This window comes from Ictalurus furcatus, chromosome 2 (genome assembly GCF_023375685.1).
Source record: "Ictalurus furcatus strain D&B chromosome 2, Billie_1.0, whole genome shotgun sequence".
Classification (NCBI taxonomy): Eukaryota; Metazoa; Chordata; class Actinopteri; order Siluriformes; family Ictaluridae; genus Ictalurus; species Ictalurus furcatus.
This window is the reverse complement of record NC_071256.1, coordinates 9649300-9672690: the sequence shown is the minus strand read 5'-3', so window position 1 is coordinate 9672690 and position 23391 is coordinate 9649300. Positions and strand designations below refer to the sequence as shown.

General features: G+C 39.2%; 2 protein-coding genes across 2 annotated transcripts; one reads left to right on the top strand and one right to left on the bottom strand.

The window, feature by feature from the left end:
• Positions 1-67: 67 nt before the first annotated feature.
• On the bottom strand, positions 68-6329 carry erh (ERH mRNA splicing and mitosis factor). The gene is made up of 4 exons (XM_053647129.1): positions 6194-6329; positions 5502-5589; positions 5274-5394; positions 68-553 (listed from the first exon to the last, which is right to left on the bottom strand). The coding sequence occupies exons 1-4, from the start codon at positions 6194-6196 to the stop codon at positions 451-453; spliced, it is 315 nt and encodes a 104-aa protein (XP_053503104.1). The 5' UTR covers positions 6197-6329; the 3' UTR covers positions 68-450.
• Positions 6330-9880: 3551 nt separating this feature from the next.
• Positions 9881-11923, top strand: kcnf1a (potassium voltage-gated channel, subfamily F, member 1a). Its single transcript, XM_053640119.1, has one exon. The coding sequence runs from the start codon at positions 10053-10055 to the stop codon at positions 11502-11504; it is 1452 nt and encodes a 483-aa protein (XP_053496094.1). The 5' UTR covers positions 9881-10052; the 3' UTR covers positions 11505-11923.
• Positions 11924-23391: the final 11468 nt, after the last annotated feature.

The window sequence follows — 23391 nt, the reverse complement described above, 5'->3', positions numbered from 1 at the left end:
GCATGCTAGACACTTACAGGATCCTCTGCTCTGTCGTGCAGATCAAGAATAAAAACCACACAATTAATTTAAATCAAGTTGTTTATTGTACTAAATGACACAAAAGAAATACAAAGCTGATCAAAAGCAAAATCAGCTAACATAGTTACCACCATTTTATAAAACTGGATAAAGGCATAAGATTACAACAAAAACTCACATCAAAACTGAACACGTGGGAACACAATAAGCTTTCATTTAAACCACTTTCATAACCTTGTGGCTTAATTCTGAAACAAACATGAGGGGGAGAAAAAAATTATACATTTTATGTTTTAATGGTTACAAACAAGGGGAGTCTTAACGCGTGGCTGGCTCTAGCTAGCTTGCCCACTGTAGCTCCAATCAAATGAAGGGGGGGGGGGGGGGGGGTTAAGAATCAGTGCAGCCCACAATAACGTTTAATTCAATTTATTTCCCCGCTTGCTGGGCCTGGCGTCTCAGCAGAACATAGATCTTCTCTTTGATCCAGTCTTTGTTGTACGGCTGGTAGGTCTGTGTGTCAGCCCGGTACCTGTACAAAACAGCAGACATTCACAAGTTTTTATATACACATGAATTATGTCTCAAGTATGTTCTGATTGGTTAAATGATGAATAATTCTCAAAATCGGACAGTAGTGGTGGCCATCATTTAAATCACAGGTATATAGTCCCCTGCAAAAGTATTTGAACACCAAGGCCAATATTTTTGTTTTTGGACATTTGGGTTTGAGATCAAAAGATGAATGAGACAATAGATCAGAATTTCAGCTGTCATTTCCTGATATTTTCATGTAGATGTGTTAAACGACTTAGAACATGGCACCTTTTGTTTGAACCCACCTATTTTTCAAGTGAATAAAAATACTGAACATGTGACTGACAGGTGTTTCTTGTCATCCAGGTGTGCTCTGTTAGGTTGGTTGTCTAAACAATTAATAGTTCTGAATGTCTACTCTTGGGTTTCACATGTGAACCATCATGAACTCCAGAGAGCAGTCTATGGAAGAAAAGCAAGCCATTCTGAAGCTGAGAAAAGGGGGAAAATCTCCCGCAGCCAGCGCACAAGCATTGGCCATAGCCAATACAACAATTTGAAATACAAAAAAAATAAACCATTGATGAACTAACAACCAGGCATGAACAGGTTGGCCAAGGAAACATCCAAAAAAAAAAAAAACCCCATCAACGAATCTGTGATATCAACTTTCTCGACAGGGCAGGGGTGAAGTCATCAAAATCCACCATTCGAAGGAGAGTTCGAGAGGCCACACCACAAGATGCAAACACTCATCAGAATTAAGAGTCAGAAGATTGGAATTCACAAAGAAGTACAGATGTTCTGGAACCAAGATTAACCTCAAAAAGACCAAAGTGTGGAGAAAGAAAGGATCTGCTCATGACAAAACATACGAGATCATTGGTTTCAGAAGGTTTTAGACTGACCAAGTCAATCACCAGACCTTAACCCAATTGAGCAGCATTTCACCTCCTGAAGAGGAGAAACTCCTCAAAACAAACAACTGAAAGAAGCAGCACTACAAGCCTGGAAAACATCACAAAGGAGAATGCATTTGATGCAGTTATTGCAAGCAAGGGATATGTAGTCAAATATTAAGTGTCATTTACTTTAAAACAATACTTTCGCATGACTAAAAATTGGGTGCTCCGCCACCAAAAGTTCCATGTTCCAAGTTATTTAACACATCTAGATGCGAGTATCAGTAAGTGAAATATTCATCTTTTGATCTGAAACTCAAATGTCTTCTGTGTATAGCACAAAAAAGAACTGGCCTTGCTGTTCTAATACTTAATAATTTCATGAAATAGAAGACAGGCTGGTGTGACTAGGGAAGAGGGTACAGATGCTATAGCTTCTGCAACATACACGATAATATCAAATACACTGACATTCTACATTACTATACATCACTAAAAAAAGGTTAGAGAATGATGCATCATTCTTCAGCTGATAAAATAAAAATGCAATCACTGGCAAACAGCTGTGGTGTAAGAGGAATCAAACACTTGAGGAAAATAATAAATTTTAGGGTGGTAACAGGTACTCCAGTTCATGTTCGTCCGCATCACACCACTCCGTTGTTGATCCCCCCCCCCCCATATAACTACACCCCACTTATAGTGGGGGAAATAAGTATTGGACGTGTCAAATTTATTATTTTTTTTCAGTAAATATATTTCTAATGAGGCTATTCACATGAAAATTTTCACCAGACATCAGAATTAACTAAAGAAATCCAAACAAAGAATTCACAACGTTAAAGTCCATAAATTATGTGTAATAAAGTGGAATGAGACAGGAAAAAAGCATTGAACATGCTAACTGAAATTTATTTAATACTTAGTGGAGAAGCCTTTGTTCGTAATGACAGCTTCAAAACACTTCCTGTATGAAGAAATTAATTAGCTGCAGTATTCAGGTGTGATTTTTGGCCCATTCTTCTAAACATATTGTCTTTAAATCTTGTTCAACTGGATTCAAGTCAGGTGATTGACTGGGCTATTCTAACACCTTGATTTTTTTTCCCCTCTAAAACCAACGGAGAGTTTCCTTTGCTGTATGCTTTGAACAACCCTACACCATGATGTTTCCACCTCCAAACTTCACTGTTGGTATAGTGTTTTTAAGCTGATGTGCAGTACCATTTCTTCTCCAAACATGGTGTGTAGTCTGACAGCCAACAAGTTCAATTTTGCCCTCATCTGACCAGACTACACCCTCCCAGTATTTCGTAGGCTTGTCCAAATGAGTTGTAGCAAACTTTAAACGAGCTTCGACATGCCTTTTCTTTAGTAATGGAGTCTTGCAGGTTGAGTGTGAGCAGTGGAGTGCATTGTCTATTGTTTTTTCCTAGGACGATGGTACCTGCTACCTCCAAGTGTTTCTGGAGCTCTTTCAGAGTGGTCCTTGGCTCTTGGGCTACTCTTCAGACTCCCTGGTCAGAAATCTTGTGAGGAGCTCCTGTGCATGGCCGGTTGATGACGGAGTGATGTTGGTTCCACTTGCGGAAAATGGCCCCAACGGTGCTTACCGAAGGATTCAGAAGTTTTGAAATACGTCTGTATCCGATTCAATCAATATGTTTTGCAACAATAAGGTTGCGAAGGTCCTGGGAGAGCTCTTTGCTTTCACCCATTATGAGAGGTTTCTTATGTGACACTTTGGTAATAAAAAGGCTTTTTATAGACCATCAATTTACTAACCCAGTTGATTAATTTGCACAGATAGGGGGTATAATTACTTACAGATTTCAGCTGGTTCCTTGCCTTACCTTGCCTTGGAGAACTGCCTTTTCTTAGTGTTCAATACTTTTTTTCCCCCCGTCATTCCACTTTATTACACAACTTTATTTATGGACTTTAATGTTTTGAATTCTTTATATTTCCAGATCTCTTGAGTTGATGCTGATGTCTGGTGAAAATTTCATGTGAATAGCCTCATTGGAAATATATTTACTGAAAAAAAAAAAAAAATGTTGACACGTCCAATACTTATTTCCCCAACTGTATTAACCTGAATGGGAATCCACGGTCATTTAAACCAGACCTCTACTATTAGCTAGACAGATTGGTACATCTCTTCAATAAATGCATCTCTTTCACAGAAAGCGACAACCTGACATTCTAGACCATTTCCCATAGTCCATCAGCAAAAACACAAAGTGTAATAACTATTCACTGCTTCAAACAAAACTCTTCAATAACTTTTAAAAGACTGGATTCCTTGAACTTTTTTCAACCAAGTGACAGTTTTACTCTTATTAAAAAAAATAATAATAAAAAAGTCAGAAAACAGGTACACGGAAGACAGTGTACATGGACATGAGAACAACCCAACGGATTTCAGCTTTTAACATTCAAGATTTGAGGTTTCTTTGTCACATGCACATTTGTAGCAGGTACAAAGTGCAGTGAAATGAAATTCTGAAGATCGTTGCCAGAAAAGTGTAAGAAAGGCAGTGATGTGGAACTTATCCACAATACCTTACAAGTGAGGTAGAATACAATCCCTGCATGAAGCCCTGTTTGAGCTGAATTAGTGTTTCCTGGGAAGATACTATAATTTAAGCAACTACAAAATGTCTGATTTAAGTACAATGCAAATTGGCAACATTGATCGTGTTCACAAATATTTAAAAGAAGTAGAAAAAAAATCGGTCATGTAATAACTAAACCTGGTAACCACAGCCGTACACCATGTTTTTTTGTCAATGAGTGCTGTGCAAATGTGTTGTGTAGCACCAACATGTACATCTGGTCTATGAAGTCTCAGTGGTAATGAATTACCTGTGGTAATTCAGGCATTTTACACATATATACTTCCCTGTCCTGATCAGCCTGATAAAATGCACTGTTGAACCTTCTTTGGAAAAATTATATCTCAGAGTGCCATCATTGTCAGGAATTGCGGGAAAAATGGAGCACACAATTCCGGAGAAACACCTCAAGATTGCTCAAACTACCACTTGCACTTACCAGCTAACTTGCAGTAATGATTAGTAACAGACAATAAAAATAATAATAAAAGATTGGCACATGTAGCAGTGTTACAGCTTACCAAAAGAGAAAACACACAAATGACTGACGTAAAGAGAGAAGTAGTGAAATTATGTGCCCCCGCACCACAAAATAAAACACACTATATGGCCAAAAAGTTGACCATCTCCTGACCACCACACCCAAATGTGGGTCTTCTCAAAAATGTTCCCACAAAGTTTAACAGACACAGTTTTATAGAATGTCTTCGTATGCTGTAGCCTAACAATTTCAAACTATGAACCCCAAACCTGTCCCAGCATGACAATGCCCCTGTGCACAAAGTGAGCTCCATGAAGACATGGTGTGTTAAGGTTGGAGTGGAGGAACTTGTGTCTTGCACAGAGCCCTGACCTCAACCTAATTGAACTCCTTTGGGATGAACTGGAGCCTCCTCACACATCATCGACACCTGACCTCACTAACAAACACAAATCCCCATGCACACACTCCAAAATCTAATGGAAAGACTTCACAGAAGAGTGGAGCTTATTATAACAGCAAAGGGGGAATAAATCTGGAATGGGAGGTTCAACAAGAACATATAGCTGTGATGGTCAGGTGTGCACATACTTTTGGCAATATAGTGTACTTTAGCAACAGAAATCAAAATGCCATAACCAATTCTAACATTAAGCCTCTAATAAAGACCTGGTACAGCCATGGCTTCCTGATTTCTTTTACACAGATACTTACACTAAACAGCTGAGGTCAGCCAGGTCATCAATGAAATCAAACAGCTGGCTGATATCATACGTGATGGACGGGCTGTTGGGGTTCATTCTTTTCAGATGCTCCTCATACATCTTACACACTCCTTAAAAATATAAAATAAAAAAATAATAAACAGGACGAGAAGATTTTTTGTTTTCAATTAACAGAACCACATTTAGAGATGCACTTACGTTAACTGTTTTTACTTACCCTCCATGCACTCATTCACAGATTCATAATCAGCATACGTTCTTCCCTCTGGTCTTTTGGTCGGCTGAACCAGCAGAATTGTGTGAGACTAAAACACAGACACAATCATTAAAACCATGCAGATGAACTCAATTGAAAACGTCTGCTCTGGATAAATGAGGGAGTTATTAAACAATTATGGTTATTTTACCGCCATGATAGTACCGTTCTTAAAATATTACACATGGTGAATCCCATATTCCTATGAAATCTAATTAAAAGATGTGCAAAAAAAATTATATATCTCATTACTTGATACCGGAAGTAGTGCGCGTAGGAAGTGAGTAGGAAGCCATTTGGGATTCAGTCTGGGACTCGAGCTGTTTGTTAGCCAGCTCGGGAGCTAATGCGCTTTACAAACTAGTTAGCAACTTAACTGGGATACCTAGCTAGTACATAAATTTTGGTTACTTCTCATGTTTAACAACATTTAAAATATCCCAATCATGTTCACCAAACTGATCTTTCCTTAAAGCTCGTTAGCTGTTTGTCGATTCGTGACGACGAAGACACGATGCTAATAGATTACATGGTAGCTAGCTAAAGTGCTCTGATGAAACAGCATACCTTATTAGCAACTGACAGGACAGATAACAACTACATACACACTATTCAATATCAAGATAAAACTGTAATGCGACTTGACCACGTACCATGTTTAGACCTAAAAGTAGCGAAGACAAGTGAGACTGCCGTTAGCGCTTGAAGCTCTTTTCTACAGCAGCTGCGAAGGCATGAACAAAACAAAAGTCTACTTCCGTCGACAATGGTTTGAACCTGTTTTCAAAATAAAGGCCACGATCAGCCTCGCAATCAGAAAAGAATATCAAAAGACGAAGAGAGATTGTCACCACTAGTTACCATTTACCACTTTACTTACTATTTACCACTTTAAATACATTTTTTTTTAAAAAATGAAAGAAAATACCACAACTCAAGATATATGGGATTATACCTCCCCTGAGGAAAATTTACTATGGTTATAAACATACTTAACATAGAATATGTTGATCAAGTGTAATCAATATGTGTAATTAACATTTAGAATTAAAACTTAGAAGCATAATCTAAAACTGTAAAATACATTCTAATCAGACTATAGTGTCAGTGTGTGTAGAAGAATCCCCTGTTTTACTGCACAGTAGGTGTTTTTCTGTGTCTCTGTATTTCCTGTGTACTGAGTTAGAAGAACCCTGTATTTTCTCTGTACAACTATAAATTCGCAGTTAGACATTCACTGAAACTGTGTTTCCAATCTTTTGGAAGCTGGCAAACCAATGACAAAGTACAAGATAAGACTTCCAGAAGAAGAGAATCAGGCTGGGACTAAAGCCAGGGAATCATTACGGTATAAGGGTGAATTTTGGGGCAGAGAAAAACCGTGTCCTGATAAAGTCTTTCAAAAAAATCGAACTGATAGCGAATGCGCCACAAATGTAAGATATTATATATACAGTATCTCACAAAAGTGAGTACACCCCTCACATTTTTGTAAATATTTGATTGTATCTTTTCATGTGACAACACTGAAGAAATGACACCTTGCTACAATGTAAAGTAGTGAGTGTACAGCTTGTGTAACAGTGTAAATTTTCTGTCCCCTCAAAATAACTCAACACACAGCCACTAATGTCTAAACCGCTGGCAACAAAACTGAGTACATCCCTAAGTGAAAATGTGCAAATTGGGCTCAAAGTGTCAATATTTTGTGTGGCCACCATTATTTTCCAGTGCTGCCTTAACCCTCTTGGGCATGGAGTTCACCAGAGCTTCACAGGTTGCCACTGGAGTCCTCTTCCACTCTTCCATGACAACATCACAGAGCTGGTGGATGTTAGAGACCTTGTGCTCCTCCATCTTCCGTTTGAAGATGCTCCACAGATGCTCAATAGGGTTTAGGTCTGAAGACATGCTTGGCCAGTCCATCACCTTCACCCTCAGCTTCTTTAGCAAGGCAGTGGTCGTCTTGGAGGTGTGTTTGGGGTCGTTATCATGCTGGAATACTGCATACTGATCATGCTCTGCTTCAGTATGTCACAGTACATGTTGGCATTCATGGTTCCCTCAATGAACTGTAGCTCCCCAGTGCTGGCAGCACTCATGCAGCCCCAGACCATGACACTCCCACCACCATGCTTGACTGTAGGCAAGACACACTTGTCTTTGTACTCCTCACCTGGTTGCCGCCACACACGCTTGACACCATCTGAACCAAATAAGTTTATCTTGGTCTCATCAGACCACAGGACATGGTTCCAGTAATCCATGTCCTTAGTCTGCTTGTCTTCAGCAAACTGTTTGCAGGCTTTCTTGTGCATCATCTTTAGAAGAGGCTTCCTTCTGGGACGACAGCCATGCAGACCAATTTGATGCAGTGTGCGGCATATGGTCTGAGCACTGACAGGCTGACACCCCACCCCTTCAACCTCTGCAGCAATGCTGGCAGCACTCATACGTCTATTTCCCAAAGACAACCTCTGGATATGACGCTGAGCACGTGCACTCAACTTCTTTGGTCGACCATGGTGAGGCTTGTTCTGAGTGGAACCTGTCCTGTTAAACCACTGTATGGTCTTGGCCACCGTGCTGCAGCTCAGTGTCAGGGTCTTGGCAATCTTCTTATAGCCTAAAAATTTCTCCCATAAACAGCTCTCTGATCTTCATGTTGGTTTATTCTTTTTAACAATAAATGCAGTCTTCACAGGTGAAACCCAGGACTCAAAACAAGAAGAGACATTCAGAGCTATTAATTCTTTAAACAATTAACCAGGATAAAGAACAATTAATTGTTCTTTAAACAACTAAACAGGACACACCTGGGCAACAAGAAAAACCTGTCAGTCACATGTTCCAGTATTTTTGATCACTTGAAAAATGGTTGGGTTCAAACAAAAGGTGCCATGTTCTAAGTTGTTTAACATATCTAGATGCACTGTAAAACCGGATAAGTTCATTTAACTCAAAAAATTTAAGGAAACTAATTACCTCAAAATTTTTAAGTTGATAAATCAATTTCTTTAAGCCAAATACACTTAAATATAACAAAAATTTAACTCAGACTTGCTATATTTCAGTGTATTTGGCTTAAAGAAATTGATTTATTAACTTAAAAATTTTGAGGTTATTTGTTTCATCAAATTTTTCGAGTTAAATGAACTTATCTGGTTTTACAGTGTGTAAATATGAGGAAATGAAAGCTGAAATTCAGATCTATCAACTCATATTCACCTTTTGATGTCAAACTCCAAATGTCTTCAATGTATAGCAAAAACAACTGAATTGACCTTGCTCTCCCAGTACTTTTGAAGGGGACAGTAGCTGCCTATCTGTTCTAAAGTGTCTATAATAGTTTGCCACACATTATTCTTATTGTGACATCGAAGAGACCTTATGATATAATGCATTGCTCAACAGTTAAATAGCAATAAGATTTTAGCCCTCCCATTTAAAATTAAATTTATTAGTGAGAATCTAGTCTATGGATTTCTTTATTAATGTATGTATTTTTATATTTTTATGTATGTGCTTCTTTTAGTATTTTCTTTTTCAAATTTATTTTCATTCATTGTATACTCAGTCAGCAGGAGCTAATATCAACCAATCAACCAGAATACTGTGACATGTTTAACTGACATCCCACTTATTAATGTAAGGTCAGGAAAATGCAAAAATAAATAAATGAGAAAATAAATACTGAGATTAAGAAAAGGATTAAGGAAATCCAAAATTATCAGAAATAAATGATTGAGGAAATAAACACAGTGGAATACACAGATTTAATGTTAGATTTAAATTATTATATTATTATATTGTGTTTATGTTAATGTGTTTGTTTGTTTATTTATTTATTTATTTATTACATTTATTTGCAAATATACCCATTCATTTATGCAGGTCAGTACATAGTATTCATACATTAAATCTGAGAACGGCATCCTCCCAAAACCAACCACGCAAACTGTTTGTCACCAGAGGGAGACTTTTCCCCTGTAATGTTGATGTTGTGCCATGTGCGTAATTGCGCACCGATTCTCTGGTTAAATCCATAGCAGTAATACCGGTGGTGGTGGATTAGGTCCACTACTGCAATCTGATCGTTGAATGTGGAAAAAAAGTACAAAGGTATGGGAACAGGTGCAAACAAAAACTTATATTCTAAACCTTTGCAATGGTAAAGTAGTCAGAGAGACTAAAAATAGATAATTAACTTAAAAGTCGAAACCCGTCCTTTCGCGATCTCTCTCTCTCTCTCTCTCTCTCTCTCTCTCTCTCTCATCTGTTAGTTCTCTCCACCTCACTGGTTGCTCTCTTTCTTCTCTACACTTCTGCGGGATCACTGTGCACTCCGCACTAGCGCTGCTGTACACTCGAAACGCGAGCTCGTGATGCTGTAACTACATAATCATGCCGGTTGTACCGTTTATATAATTTATTACTTTTTGTTTCCGCCGTACTAAATGCGTAAACTCGCCGTGGTTTAAAACTAAAAGACACATTCTCGTTGTTGCCGTGATGTGGGCAACGCCGAGGAGGACGCGGTCGGAGTCGAGCGAAGACGCGGAGATCGTGGTGAACGTGGGCGGCGCGAGACACGTCCTGTGCGCCAGCGTGCTCGAGCGCTACCCAGCCACGCGCCTCGCGCACCTCGCCGAGCGCGCCGCGGAGAGCTCGTGCGATCTTTCGCGATTCTGCGACGACTACGACGCGGCGACGCAAGAGTTCTTCTTCGACCGCGACCCAGATGCGTTCAGATGCATCGCCGAGGTGTATCAATATGGCGAAGTGCACATGGCCAGGGGCACGTGCCCGGTACGCTTCAGCAAGGAGATGGAGTTCTGGGGAGTGGACATGGACCTGCTCGACGAGTGCTGCAAGAGCAATCTAAAGGAAGCAGAGGACGAGCTTTCTGAGATCGCAGAGAAGGTCCGCGCCATTCTGGACGACATGGAGGGAAGCCCTTCGAGCGGAAAGTGCAGGGCGTTCCTGTGGAGGCTCATGGAGAAACCGGAGTCGTCCTGGGCAGCACGCACTGTTGCCCTTCTATCGTTTCTCTTCGTGCTCCTTTCGTCTGTGGTGATGTGTGTGGGCACTGTGCCTGAGCTGCATGAGCAAGATGATGATGGAAATCGGGTTGAGAATCCAAGCCTGGAAGCCATAGAGACAGCCTGCATCATTTGGTTCACAGTGGAGTATGTGCTGCGATTAGCTGCAGCACCCAGCAAGTTACATTTCGCAATCTCCTTTATGAACGTGGTGGACTTTCTGGCTATTGCACCTTTCTACTTGCTCCTGCTGCTGTCATACCTTGGCACTGCTGTGTTGCAGTTGGCCACCGTGCAGCAGGCAGTGCAGGCGCTCCGTGTAATGCGTGTGGCACGTGTTCTCAAGCTGGCACGCCACTCCTCAGGCCTGCAGACTCTCACCTACGCACTCAGGAGTAGCTGCAAGGAGCTTGGCCTGCTGCTCATGTACATGGGCATAGGCATCTTCCTATTCTCAGCACTTGGCTACACGTTGGAGCAGAGCCATCCGGAGACCATGTTCACCAGCATTCCGCAGTCCTTCTGGTGGGCCATTATTACCATGACCACAGTGGGTTACGGTGATATTTACCCTAAGACCACACTGGGCCGGTGCAATGCTGCTGTCAGCTTCCTGTGTGGTGTCATCGCCATTGCGCTGCCCATACACCCCATCATCAACAACTTTGTCATCTTCTACAGCAAGCAGCGTGTGCTTGAAACCGCCGCTAAGCATGAGATAGAACTTATGGAGCTGCGGTCCAAGGAAGGAGAGCCTGTGAATGCTGCTGGTTTGGAATTCCAGAGTTCAAGTCATTTGATGGGTGATCGAGTGGTGTGGGACTGTGCCAATCTTAATTCACAAAGTGATGGCCACATTCCATTATTTGAAGACGCTGGACAGAGCACACCATTTCAGAAATGCAAAAAGAGAGATGAATAGTGGACAGACTGCAGAATTTTGAAATTCGTAGAGATCAATGTATTCATGGAGCATTTGGACCACAGTTTTCTTTCATGTGCTATTACTGTAATCACTGCTTGCATAGAAATAAGGCAAATTTTTCATACATTGATGAAGCCATGCCAAACTGCCAGGTGGAATATTTTTTCCACTGAAAATCTTTATAAATCCAGGATAAATGTTTTATTTGTTTTAACAAACTTGTAGTGTTAAATACTGTTCAACAAAATAGCAAATGAATCTATGATATTCATTGAGATGTTGTACAACAGAATTATTACACGTTTATGCTAAGCTGTGTGAAAACTAAGACACTTTAAGGTGCAAAACAATCACTTCTGCTGTCATGTAAGTACTTTTATTTACAAAAGTATTGACCCACTTGAGCGTCTTTTTCTTCACCCATCTTTGAAGAAGGTCTGGATTGTAACTATCCAGATCTTCTTCACAGAAGGGTGAAGAAAAACCTATATATACATATACATACATACATATATATATATATATATATATATATATATATATATATATATATATATATATAAATGTTTATTAAAAAAGCTTTGATTACACATAAGTATTCCACTTTACCAGCAACGTCCATTTCAGTTCAAGGTTTTAACAATACAAAGTGCAAAGTTAAAATACTAACATATAACAGCAGAATATTATATATAAATAAGATTTATACAGTATGCTACATTCTACATAACTTACTGTGTGTTTAAACCTTTACCAGCTTGTGAATTTCTGAAAAGCATGTATGCTTAACCCTAAATATTACACAAACAGTAAAAAATGCCTTAAGTGAAGAATGTTTTGAGGAATGACTATTCAAGTATTAGTTTGTTAGATTTTTTTTTTTCATGCACCTGATCATCATTGACTATTCATTCTCCCTGGGGGACAAAACATTTCTAGTCAATCCTTTTCTCTTTTTGACCTATATAACTAAGCACTTTAATGAGTCCTAACAGTAATTTATAGATGGTATGATGCAATTTGCTAAGATCTATCTAGATTCTATAAATAATAGAAATCCGTTAAATGCTGAGCTTAAATGCTGAATGTATACTGTATGTGATTAAATGCATTTAATGCATGCTCCAGCCAGCCTCTTTGACTACGTGAGACTAAAGGTAGGTTTTTATGAGCATTTAAGATGTGTGACCTCTGTGTGTGTGTTGTTTGTGAGAGGGGGTTTAAATTCTGCAGCAGTGCTTTGAGTGTCTCAGTATGTGAGCCATTTGTCATGTACTGTGAGACAAGAGCGGAAAAGGAGGTGTGTGTGTGTGTGTGTGTGTGTGTGTGTGTGTGTGGGTGGGTGGGTGGATGTTGAGTAAAGCAAAAAGCTCAAGTGAGGGTGATGTATGTTGTACTATGTATGTATGGTATGGATGTGCAATGAGCATGTGTGTGTGTGTGTGTGCGTGTGTATGTGTGTGTATGTGTACTTCTTTGTGTGTTTGCTTTGTGTGTTCATGCCTGGAGTCTGAGATATGGCACAGAGCTGGCACGTGGGTGGACAGATGAACAGACACTCTTAATAGCCTGCAATCAGCCCACACCCCTCAGTCTTGTACCACACATGCACACACACGCACACACACACACACACACACACACACACACACACACACACACACACACTGTGTATGATTAAAGCATTCATTTAGACATTTGCATGCATAAGTTTGCTCTCCACACATAAGTCCTTTTTAGAACTCTTCATTCAGCTAGACACACAGCAGACCCACATACTTCAGTAGATAAAACCCACTGCTCACTTAAAGCCATGATCTAAAAGAAGAACATGCATCATGCATTGGACACTCAGACCAAATCTCTTCCTCTGTTTGAATTACACATGGATCAGGATTGGATTGCACACTAGAGCAAACTCCTCCGACTCTGTTTGTCTCTGTAAATAGATCCAGCATATGTAGTTTCTGAATTCTGAATAGGAGTTAGGCTATGTGAAAACACACCTACTTTCATACATGTACTAACTTTCACTATCAGAAAAAAAATAATTAAAGTGTTGATCTAGAAGTTCCAGCAGTGACTCTACAAGTTTTAAAGTTACTACAGTGCTGTGTAAAAGTATTCACCCCCATCCTGTGTTCTTCTGTTTTAGTGTATATCTCATACTAAATAGTTTTAGATCTTCAAACATATTACAACATAAACATAGTATGTTACTGGGTAAGATCTTTTAACCAACTTCATGCTGTTGAAAAAGTTCTATTTAAGCGTTGATCTGATTGAACAGGGTTTGCAGTAATCAGGCCTGGTTGCATCTACTCCAGCTGAACACCATTATGAGTGCAGTTTCATAGATTTGGGGAATTAGTAACTACAGGGGCAAATACATTTTCACACAGGCCCAGATGGTATTGGAACTTTTTTGCTTCAATAAATAACATTATCATTTAAAAACTGTATTTTGTGTTTACTCAGGTTTCCTTTGTTATATCTTGGATTTTGTTTTAATTTCTGAAACGATTTAGTATGAGATATACACAACAACAGAAGAACTCAAGATGGGGGTGAATACTTTTTGTGTAGGAAGGCTTTACTATAATGGCCAAAACAATCCGTATGTTTTCACGCAATTGCAAATGACAATATCTGCATGTTCCCATTGTACATACTCAATTAAATGATTTTTTTGTATAGCATTTTTAACAGTGGACATTGTCACAAACAGCTTTATCAAAATGTATAAATTCTGGATATAAATTTTAAATGTATAAATCTATCCCTGATGAGCAAGCCAGAGATGACGGTGAGAAGGAAAGACTACCTGAAACGATGTCTGGAAGAAACCTTGAGAGAAACCGGACTCAAAAGGGACCCATCCTCATCTGGGTAACACTGGATTATAAATAAATCCCTTCTGTAACTACACGACACTCACCATCCACTTTAATAGGAACACCTGTACATTGCTTATTTATGCAGTTATCCAATCAGCTAATCATGTGGCAGCAGCACAATGCATAAAATCATGCAGATACAGGTCAAGAGCTTCAATTAATGTTCACATCAAACATCAGCATGGGGAAAAAGTGTGATCCCTGTGACTTTAACCATGGCATGGTTATTGGTACCAGGTGGGCTGGTTTGGATATTTCAGAAACTGCTGATCTTCTAAGATTTTCACACACAACAGTCACGTTTACAGAGTGATGTCAAATCAACATGGCCACTCACACGGTAAACAGTGTAAAGTCCCCCTTCTGTACTTTTAAATGAGTTTATAGCAGTATTGGCTTTAGATCAATTAATATACAGACACAGTACTTGATTAAACCTATAACTTTGACCATACTAATCCCTGAGAAGGTAATCATCATGACTGAGCAAACAAAATACATGATTTTGTGGAGGCATTCATGTTTTTTTCTTGTCCACTTCACACGTTGAATGTCCTGAGCTGGGAAATTTGCAAATGACTACTTACAAGGCACCACGAATGCAGCATATGAACACTTGCAAACCTGTTTCTAGCAAGCTGTAGAAATGCTTGAACCCGCACAGATCCTCATGCATACATCATACATACATATACAAATATTATTTAGAGAACCCTGAAGGAAAAGTGCAGATCCAATGATGTGTGTGTGTATATATATATATATATATATATATATATATATATATATATATTTGTTTACATGAACCAACCAGCGACTGATTGATTTTGATTGAAGTTAATAACACTGATTGTCTCATTACAATGACACCTGTCAAGGGGTGAGATATATTAGACAGCATGTGCACAGTTAATTCTTGAAGTTGATGTGTTGGAAGCAGGAAAAATGGACAAGTGAAAGGATCTAAGTGACTTTGACTAGGGCTAAATTGTGATGGCTAGACGACTGGATTTCAGTTCAGGAATGGTTTGAGGAACATGACAAAGAGTTCATGGTGTTGACTTGGCCTCCAAATTCCCCAGACCTCAATCCGATCAAGCATCTGTGGGATGTGCTGGTCAAACAAATCCGATCCATAGAGGCTCCACCTCGCAACTTACATGACTTAAAGGATCTGCTGCTAACGTCACGGTGCCAGATACCACAGCACACCTTCACAGGTCTTGTGGAGTCCAGGTCTCGACAAGACAGAGCTGTTTTGGTGGCAAAAGAGGGGTCTACACAATATTAGGCAGGTGGATTTAATTTTATGACTGATCGGAGAATGTTCACATAAATATGTAGGGTATGTTTTGGCCTTAAGGGAAACACACTGTTGTAGAGCTTTACAGAGAACCTTTAGATGAACTGTCCACAATTAAACATATTAAATATGTTTGGGTTTTTTGTTTGTTTGTTTGTTCTGTTTTTTTTTTTTTTTTTTAATATTCCTGACGTGAAAAACAATTCTGGTGCTAATATTTTGTTTGGTGCTAAATTGTCTTTATTCCTGTGAGAAGTGCTTGTGTGCCATGCTGATGTCACAGACGGACAGTGCTAGCACAGTTATAATGGAGTTTATTAGAAGAACAAATTTAAACAATCTCAACCATAAGGGATTACTGTCAGGTTTTGCTGTTAACTCCTAAAAACCAAACAGCACAAATGTATTTTCATTCTCACCATTTTCCATGTTCAACAATTCAATGCAAGAATCCAATGCAAATATATGGCATGGTTGTGCTGAGTTATAGCAGCCTGAAAGTTGCAGCTTTGGAATGTATTTTGAGCAGGGTGTACAGATGAGGAAGTGAGAGAGATGGACAGACTGAGGACTAAAGTGCCACTACATTGCTTTGTTGAGGTAGAGATGATACAAGGGATAACTCCCTCTGGTACCACTATTTGCAGGTAGTTGAATGGTGGGTAATGTAGGAAACTGTTAACCAAAGTGACAAAAAAAAACCCTTCATATTAAAATAGTCAACTCAGAATTTCATTATAAAATAAATCCTGGATGCTACTGAAGATCACATGAAGGTCACACAGGGTGGATTTATCTTTTAAGTTATCCTGGAATGATAACCCACTCTGCTAAAACCAACAAACAAAAAGGCAATAGAAACCTTCATAGAATTTGTAATGGTTTTAAGGGTTATAATGGGAATTTTATTAGTTTTAATGGAAACTGTAATGATAATAATAATAATAATTCCTCACATTTATATAGCGCTTTTTTTTATAGAAATTCAAAGCACTTTACATAGTATGGGGGAGGGAATCTCATCAACCACCACTAGTGTGTAACATCCACCTGGATTGTGCGATGGCAGCCATGTTGTGCCAGAACGCACACCACACACCAGCTATTAGTGGAGAGGAGAGAGTGATGTAGCCAGTTCAGAGATGGGGATTATTAGGGGGCCATGATAGAGAAGGGCCAATGGGGGAATTTTGGCACGACACCGGGGTATACCCCTACTCTTTTACAATAAGTGTCGTGGGATTTTTACAGAGAGTCAAGACCTTGGTTTAACGTCTCATCCGAAAGACGGTGCTGTTTCTACAGTATTATGTCCCCGTCACTATAGTGAGCTGTTAGGCCCCACACAGACCACAGGGTGAGCACCCCCTGCTGGCCTCACTAATACCACTTCCAGCAGCAAACTTAGTTTTCCCCAGAAGTTCTCCCATCCAATGTAATGTAAGCATGTAATGCTTCCTGTGGGTCTCTACTGTTAATTTGTTGCCTTCTATTGGTGGCATGTTATGTCTAGTGGATACCAGTAAGGACCAATAATGTTAATGGTATTGGATTTAATGTTTAGCTGACAGTTTGTATTGCTATTTGTAGTGGAAACCATTCAAATTTATGATAGTTTCTATAGTTCTTTTCAGCAGGGCAATGCACCCTTTTCATTCTACAGGATGCATTATAGCTGACACCTAGATGAACACTTTACAGTTGGTTTTATGACCAAGTCATTCCCTTCAAATGAAACATGTATACCAATATGTAACTTTAGAGACGGTCCCTTAATATGCGCATATCTGCGAATACCGAACGTCGAAAAGCGAACTTTATTCCAGTCCAATGTGGCTTGTTAGCACAATCCCACCACTAGGGGGCCGGCCCAGAGTAGCATGTTACAATAGTTCAATTCAATTCAATTCAATTTTATTTGTATAGCACTTTTTACAATAGACATTGTCTCAAAGCAGCTTTACAGAAATGTCAACATGGTATACAGATATTAAAGGTGCGAATTTATCCCAACTGAGCAAGCCACTGAGTGGCGACGGTGGCAAGGAAAAACTCCCTAAGATGTTTTAAGAGGAAGAAACCTTGAGAGGAACCAGACTCAGAAGGGAACCCATCCTCATCTGGGTAACAACAGATAATTTGAAAAAGTTCATTATTGACTTATATGAAGTCTGTATGGCCTTAGGAGCAGCCGTAGTCCCAGCAGTCTGGAATTGGAGAAGATTTGAGCTCCATCCAGAGGCAGGAAGGATCTGGATCTCTAGTGTCTCCATAAAATCGTGTGTGGCTCGGCAGAAGGAGAGAGGGAGAGAAAAGATTATTAGGACTGGGAATTAGTATAATAGAAAGTCTAGTCAGGGTAGGCTTGAGTAAACAAATATGTTTTAAGCCTAGACTTAAACACTGAGACTGTGTCTGAGTCTCGAACACTAATAGGAAGACTGTTCCATAACAGTGGGGCTCTATAAGCGAAAGCTCTCCACCCTTCTGTAGCCTTCACTATTCGAGGTACCGTCACATAGCCTGCATCTTTTGATCTAAGTAGGCGTGGCGGATCATGGAAAACCAAAAGGTCGCTTAGATATTGTGGCGCGAGACCATTTAGTGCTTTATAGGCTAATAAAAGTATTTTATAGTTAATGCGGGATTCCACTGGGAGCCAATGCAGTATTGATAATATTGGGGTGATATGGTCATATCTTCTAGTTCTATTTAGGACTCTAGCAGCTGCATTCTGGACTAACTGGAGTTTGTTTATATTCCTACTGGAACATCCAGATAGTAAGGCATTACAGTAATCTAATCTAGAGGTGACGAATGCATGAACTAGTATTTTTGCATCATGTAGTGACAATATATTTCTTATCTTAGAAATATTTCTGAGATGAAAGAAGGCTATCCTAGTAATATTATCTACATGAGCATCAAATGATAGGCTGGAGTCAATAATCACTCCAAGGTCTTTAACTGCTGTACATGTTGAAACAGAAAGTCCATCCAGAGTAACCATGTGATCAGAAAGATTATTTCTAGCTACACGTGATCCTAATAATAGTATTTCTGTTTTATCAGAATTAAGTAAAAGGAAGTTAGTTAATATCCAACGTCTAATGTCCTTTACACAATCCTCAACCTTACTAAGCTTCTGTCTGTCCTCTGGCTTCGCTGAAACATACAACTGTGTATCATCAGCATAACAGAGGAAGCTAATTCCATGTTTACGAATAATTTGTCCTAGGGGTAGCATATATAAAGTAAAAAGCAGTGGGCCTAAAACAGAACCCTGTGGAACTCCAAAGGTAACCTCAGTATGCGTGGAGAAGTCTTCATTTACATCTACGAACTGATAACGATCGGTCAGATAAGACCTGAGCCAGGAGAGGACTGTTCCCTTAATGCCAACAACATTTCCTAATCTATCAAGGAGAATAGTATGATCTATAGTATCAAAAGCTGCACTAAGGTCGAGTAACACAAGCAGCAAGACACAACCCTGATCAGAGGCCAGTAGTAGGTCATTTACTACTTTAACTAACGCTGTCTCTGTGCTATGATGAAGTCTAAATCCTGACTGATACATTTCATGAATGTTATTCCTATCTAAGTACAAGCATAACTGCTTTGCTACAACCTTTTCTAAAATCTTAAAGAGGAAGAGGAGATTTGATATAGGTCTATAGCTGGACAGTTGAGAGGGGTCAAGGTCAGGTTTTTTAATCAAGGGTTTAATAACAGCTAATTTAAGTGATTTAGGTACATAGCCAGTGCTAAGGGAAGAATTGATTATATTTAAAAGTGGTTCAATTACTCCTGGACAAATCTGTTTAAAGAAACATATAGGTACAGGATCTAGTATGCAAGTTGATGATTTGGCTGAAGAGATTAATGTAGCTAGTTCGGTCTCTCTAAGCGGAGCAAAACACTCTAAACATTGATCTGATATTGCTACATTATCATCTAATTGGTTTGTTACAGTACTGTCCGGTTTTAATTTAATGGCCTGTATTTCACGTCTAATATTTTCAACCTTATCAATGAAAAATTTCATGGAATCTTCACTGCTATGTAATGATCGAATGTTTCTCTCTGTAGTGGTTTCATTCCTAGTTAATTTTGCTACCTTGTTGAAAGTATTAGTAATAGTATCGGCAAACCATTGCTCTTCCTGTGAGACCCGGATGTGAAGACGAATTTTAAGACCCGAATTTTAGCAGCCTGAATTTGTGAGGTTGAAAAACAATGTGTTGAAATACTACCTGACGAATAATGAAGATGGTATTTTAACAACTGAATATTTTGGAACCGTATTTTAGGAAGGTGAATATGTGTGCGTTGAATATTGAATGCTGGAATTTTGTTTTCAATCAAAATATACAAACCCAATTAATCTGACAAAAGTTCTGCGAGTGAGACTTGATGCTCTGTGCACTTTTGCACTTTTTAGTTTCCCACTGACACACAGCTTGCACACCTCTTAAGCTCAGCTCGACATAAATGAACACTATGCAAGTTGCTGTGCAAGAATTAGGCTATTTCAAACAGGTCTCTTTGTCAAGCGAAATGTGCTTTAGCTGTCAGCTGTGAGCAGAAATGAATTTCGCACCAATAGGTGTCAATCAGGAGGCGCGCCTCCGCACTGACTGCAACATTAAAGCCTAATGAACGAGCTGAAACGCACGCACACGTGAACGCGCGCCGAGACAATGGCGACCCGCTCTTATTTAAAAGAGTGAGTTGGCGGATAATGACGGCATTTATGAAAGCCTTCTACCTTCTGCCAGTTTCCAGAGAGACCGCACGAGAGCGAGAAAGAGAGAGAGGGGCAGAAAATGGCAAAGGTTGCAGACTGCAGAGCTTGGTATTAAAAAAATTCTGAGAAGCGCTGTTGAAACAAGCACCTTTTGCCCATTACAGTTGAGAATATATTATTTTCCGCTCATTTTTCTCTACTTTTCCCTCCTTAAAGAGCCTGACTAAGCCTGTGGTTAAATACTAATCAAAAATGACCTTTACCAACCAGGGAGAGAAGGGAAAGAAGCCAGGAAGTATTTATAAAAAGAAGATTGCTACTCTCTCTCCTGCTCGTCTGCATGCAGCTTGTCTGAGAAGAGGCCGAGATGCCCGCCTCTTTATCCACTCTGCTCTCTTAAATCCAACTGTTATATGCCTTGTGTTTTACACTACATATACCGTATATTGCATTATACCTTCAGCATATAAAATCACTTGTAGCATATAGGACTAGTACTAGATTCAGAGGGAGGTGTATTGATAATTAACTAAATGGATTGAGACCAGTGAACAAGAGAAGTACAGTTAAGTAGCTGGCTTTACTTATGAACTATTGATTAAAGTAAAATACAAAGTCACAATAAAATGGACATGAATTAAATGAAATAAATGGATTTACAGTTTTCTGGTTTTCTTACAAAAGGGTTCTTTCTGTTTCAAATCCTACCCACAAGTTGTGTCAGTACTGCCACATAGGCGGGTATCCTGAGGGAGATGTTCAAATCTTCTAGATGCAATTGTTTGGGTGGTTCGCCATTCCCCGATTAGGGAAATCTTGATCAAGTGATTCAAGGAAGAGTGGTTCCAGGAGCTCTGCTGGTGTCTCTTCTGTCTGGTGTCCATCCTCAGCATTAGACTGTTCATCCACACAAAAAACCTGGCCTGTTCACTTATTAAAAGAAACAGGACTTTGCTTACATTCTATTAATCTGAATACTATACTGGTAATTACACTGTTCTTCTTAAAGAACTAAAAACAACATCAGCATAGGATTATTCTTCTCAATCCTTGTTCAGCACTGAATGCTTTCCCATAATTTAAACGAGTGCTCGAACAGTTTCAAAGTTCTTGAGGGCCCCTCCCACCCCTATCGAATTTCACCAACCAGGGTTTTGATGTTGCTATATCTTCAGTTTCAAAGTAAAAAATAAAACACCATGACCTGATTATATAATTATTTCACTAACTTTAGTACTTATTTTTTATTTACTTTTCTCATAATTATATTAGATGGCTAGTTACAACTGTCTGATAGTCAGCTAACATAGCATTAGATAGAAAGAAAGACTACTTGCATATTAAAATTATAAACCAGCGACTGTTCAGATATAAACGCTTATTCAATGTCAGTAAATTAGGTGTACCAAACAATAATAAAAAAGAACTATCATCATCTTGAGGTAAGTATTAGGATCCACTCATCTGGCACACTTGAGGAGGTTTAGAGTTTTCAGATGAAAAAAAATATCTAAATCTGGTTACTAAATCTAATTTGGAAACTGGGACAAATAACGGAGAATGTTTATGTTTCTAGTATTCTAGATTCAACAAAACACCAGGGCCTTAACCTGTAGCCTAGTGGTCCATCTCAAGTGGTACAATACAGGTTGCTCAACCATTTTTAATTTTCCTAACTTTTTATTTGAGTGATTAACTCTATATATTGGCATTTCCATCACCAGCTTGTTTTATTTTATTTTATTTCACTTGGTTTAACCATGATGGCCATCTTTGTGTCATGGCACACTACAAATTTTGATTATACAGCTGTTTACGGAAACCTCAATATCTCGGCTCAGGATGGTCCTAGCTCCTTGGATCAAAAACTGATCTTTACATTTTTACATTTACATTTATTCATTTAGCAGATGCTTTTATCCAAAGTGACAACAAATGAGAAAATACAAGCAAAGCAATATCAAGCAGAGAACGATACAAGGAGTGCTACCATACAAGATCCATTAATTGAGTTCCAGAAGAAGCAAAGTGCACAGAGTAGAGGTGTAAGTGCCAAATTAAGGTTTTTTTTTTTGTTGTTGTTGTTTTTTTTTTTGTTTTGTTTTTTTGTTTTTTGGTTTTTTTTTTAAATATGTGTTGGTTAGGTGTTCACGGAAGAGGTAGGTCTTTAGCTGTTTCTTGAAGATGGTGACAGATTCTGTGGTCCGGATTGAGGTTGGAAGTTCATTCCACCACTGAGGAACAGTTAGTTTGAAGGTTCTTGAAAGGGACCTTGAGCCATGCTGAGTTGGTACTATTAAGCGTCAGTCGTTGATTGATCGCAGATTGCGTGAGGGAACGTAAGCCTTCAGGAGAGAGTTGAGGTAGGAGGGTGCTATTCCAGACAAGGTCTTGTAGGTGAGCATCAAGACCTTGAATTTGATGCGGGCGGCTACAGGAAGCCAGTGGAGGGAGATGAAGAGGGGTGTGACATAGGTTTTCTTGGGCTGGTTGAAGACGAGGCGTGCTGCTGCATTCTGATCTCTAGCTTGATCTCTCTTGTTCCTTCCTTGGAATCTGTTAATTTCTCAAAATGCATGAACAAAGTAAGCTTTCCACCAGATGTGGCTATGTAACCAGTGGAATCTCAAACTCACAATTTTTACAGCAGAATGCTACTATAGAGGACTTATTTCTGTGAAAATTTCAGGTTTGTATCTGGTCTGTCACCGAGATATTCAACCTGAAGTTAAGGGGATGTTTTTTTTTTTGTTTTTTTTTTAATTGCACTTTCTCACCCCCATTAAAAAAAAAAAAAAACAGAGAATCTCAAAACTGAAATGTTCGGCATGCACACTATACATACCCAGGAACCCCCTAAAAAATTAAGACGGAGACTTGAACCCTTCCCATTATAAATTGACCCTAAAAGTGGAATTGTGAGCAATCTTGAGC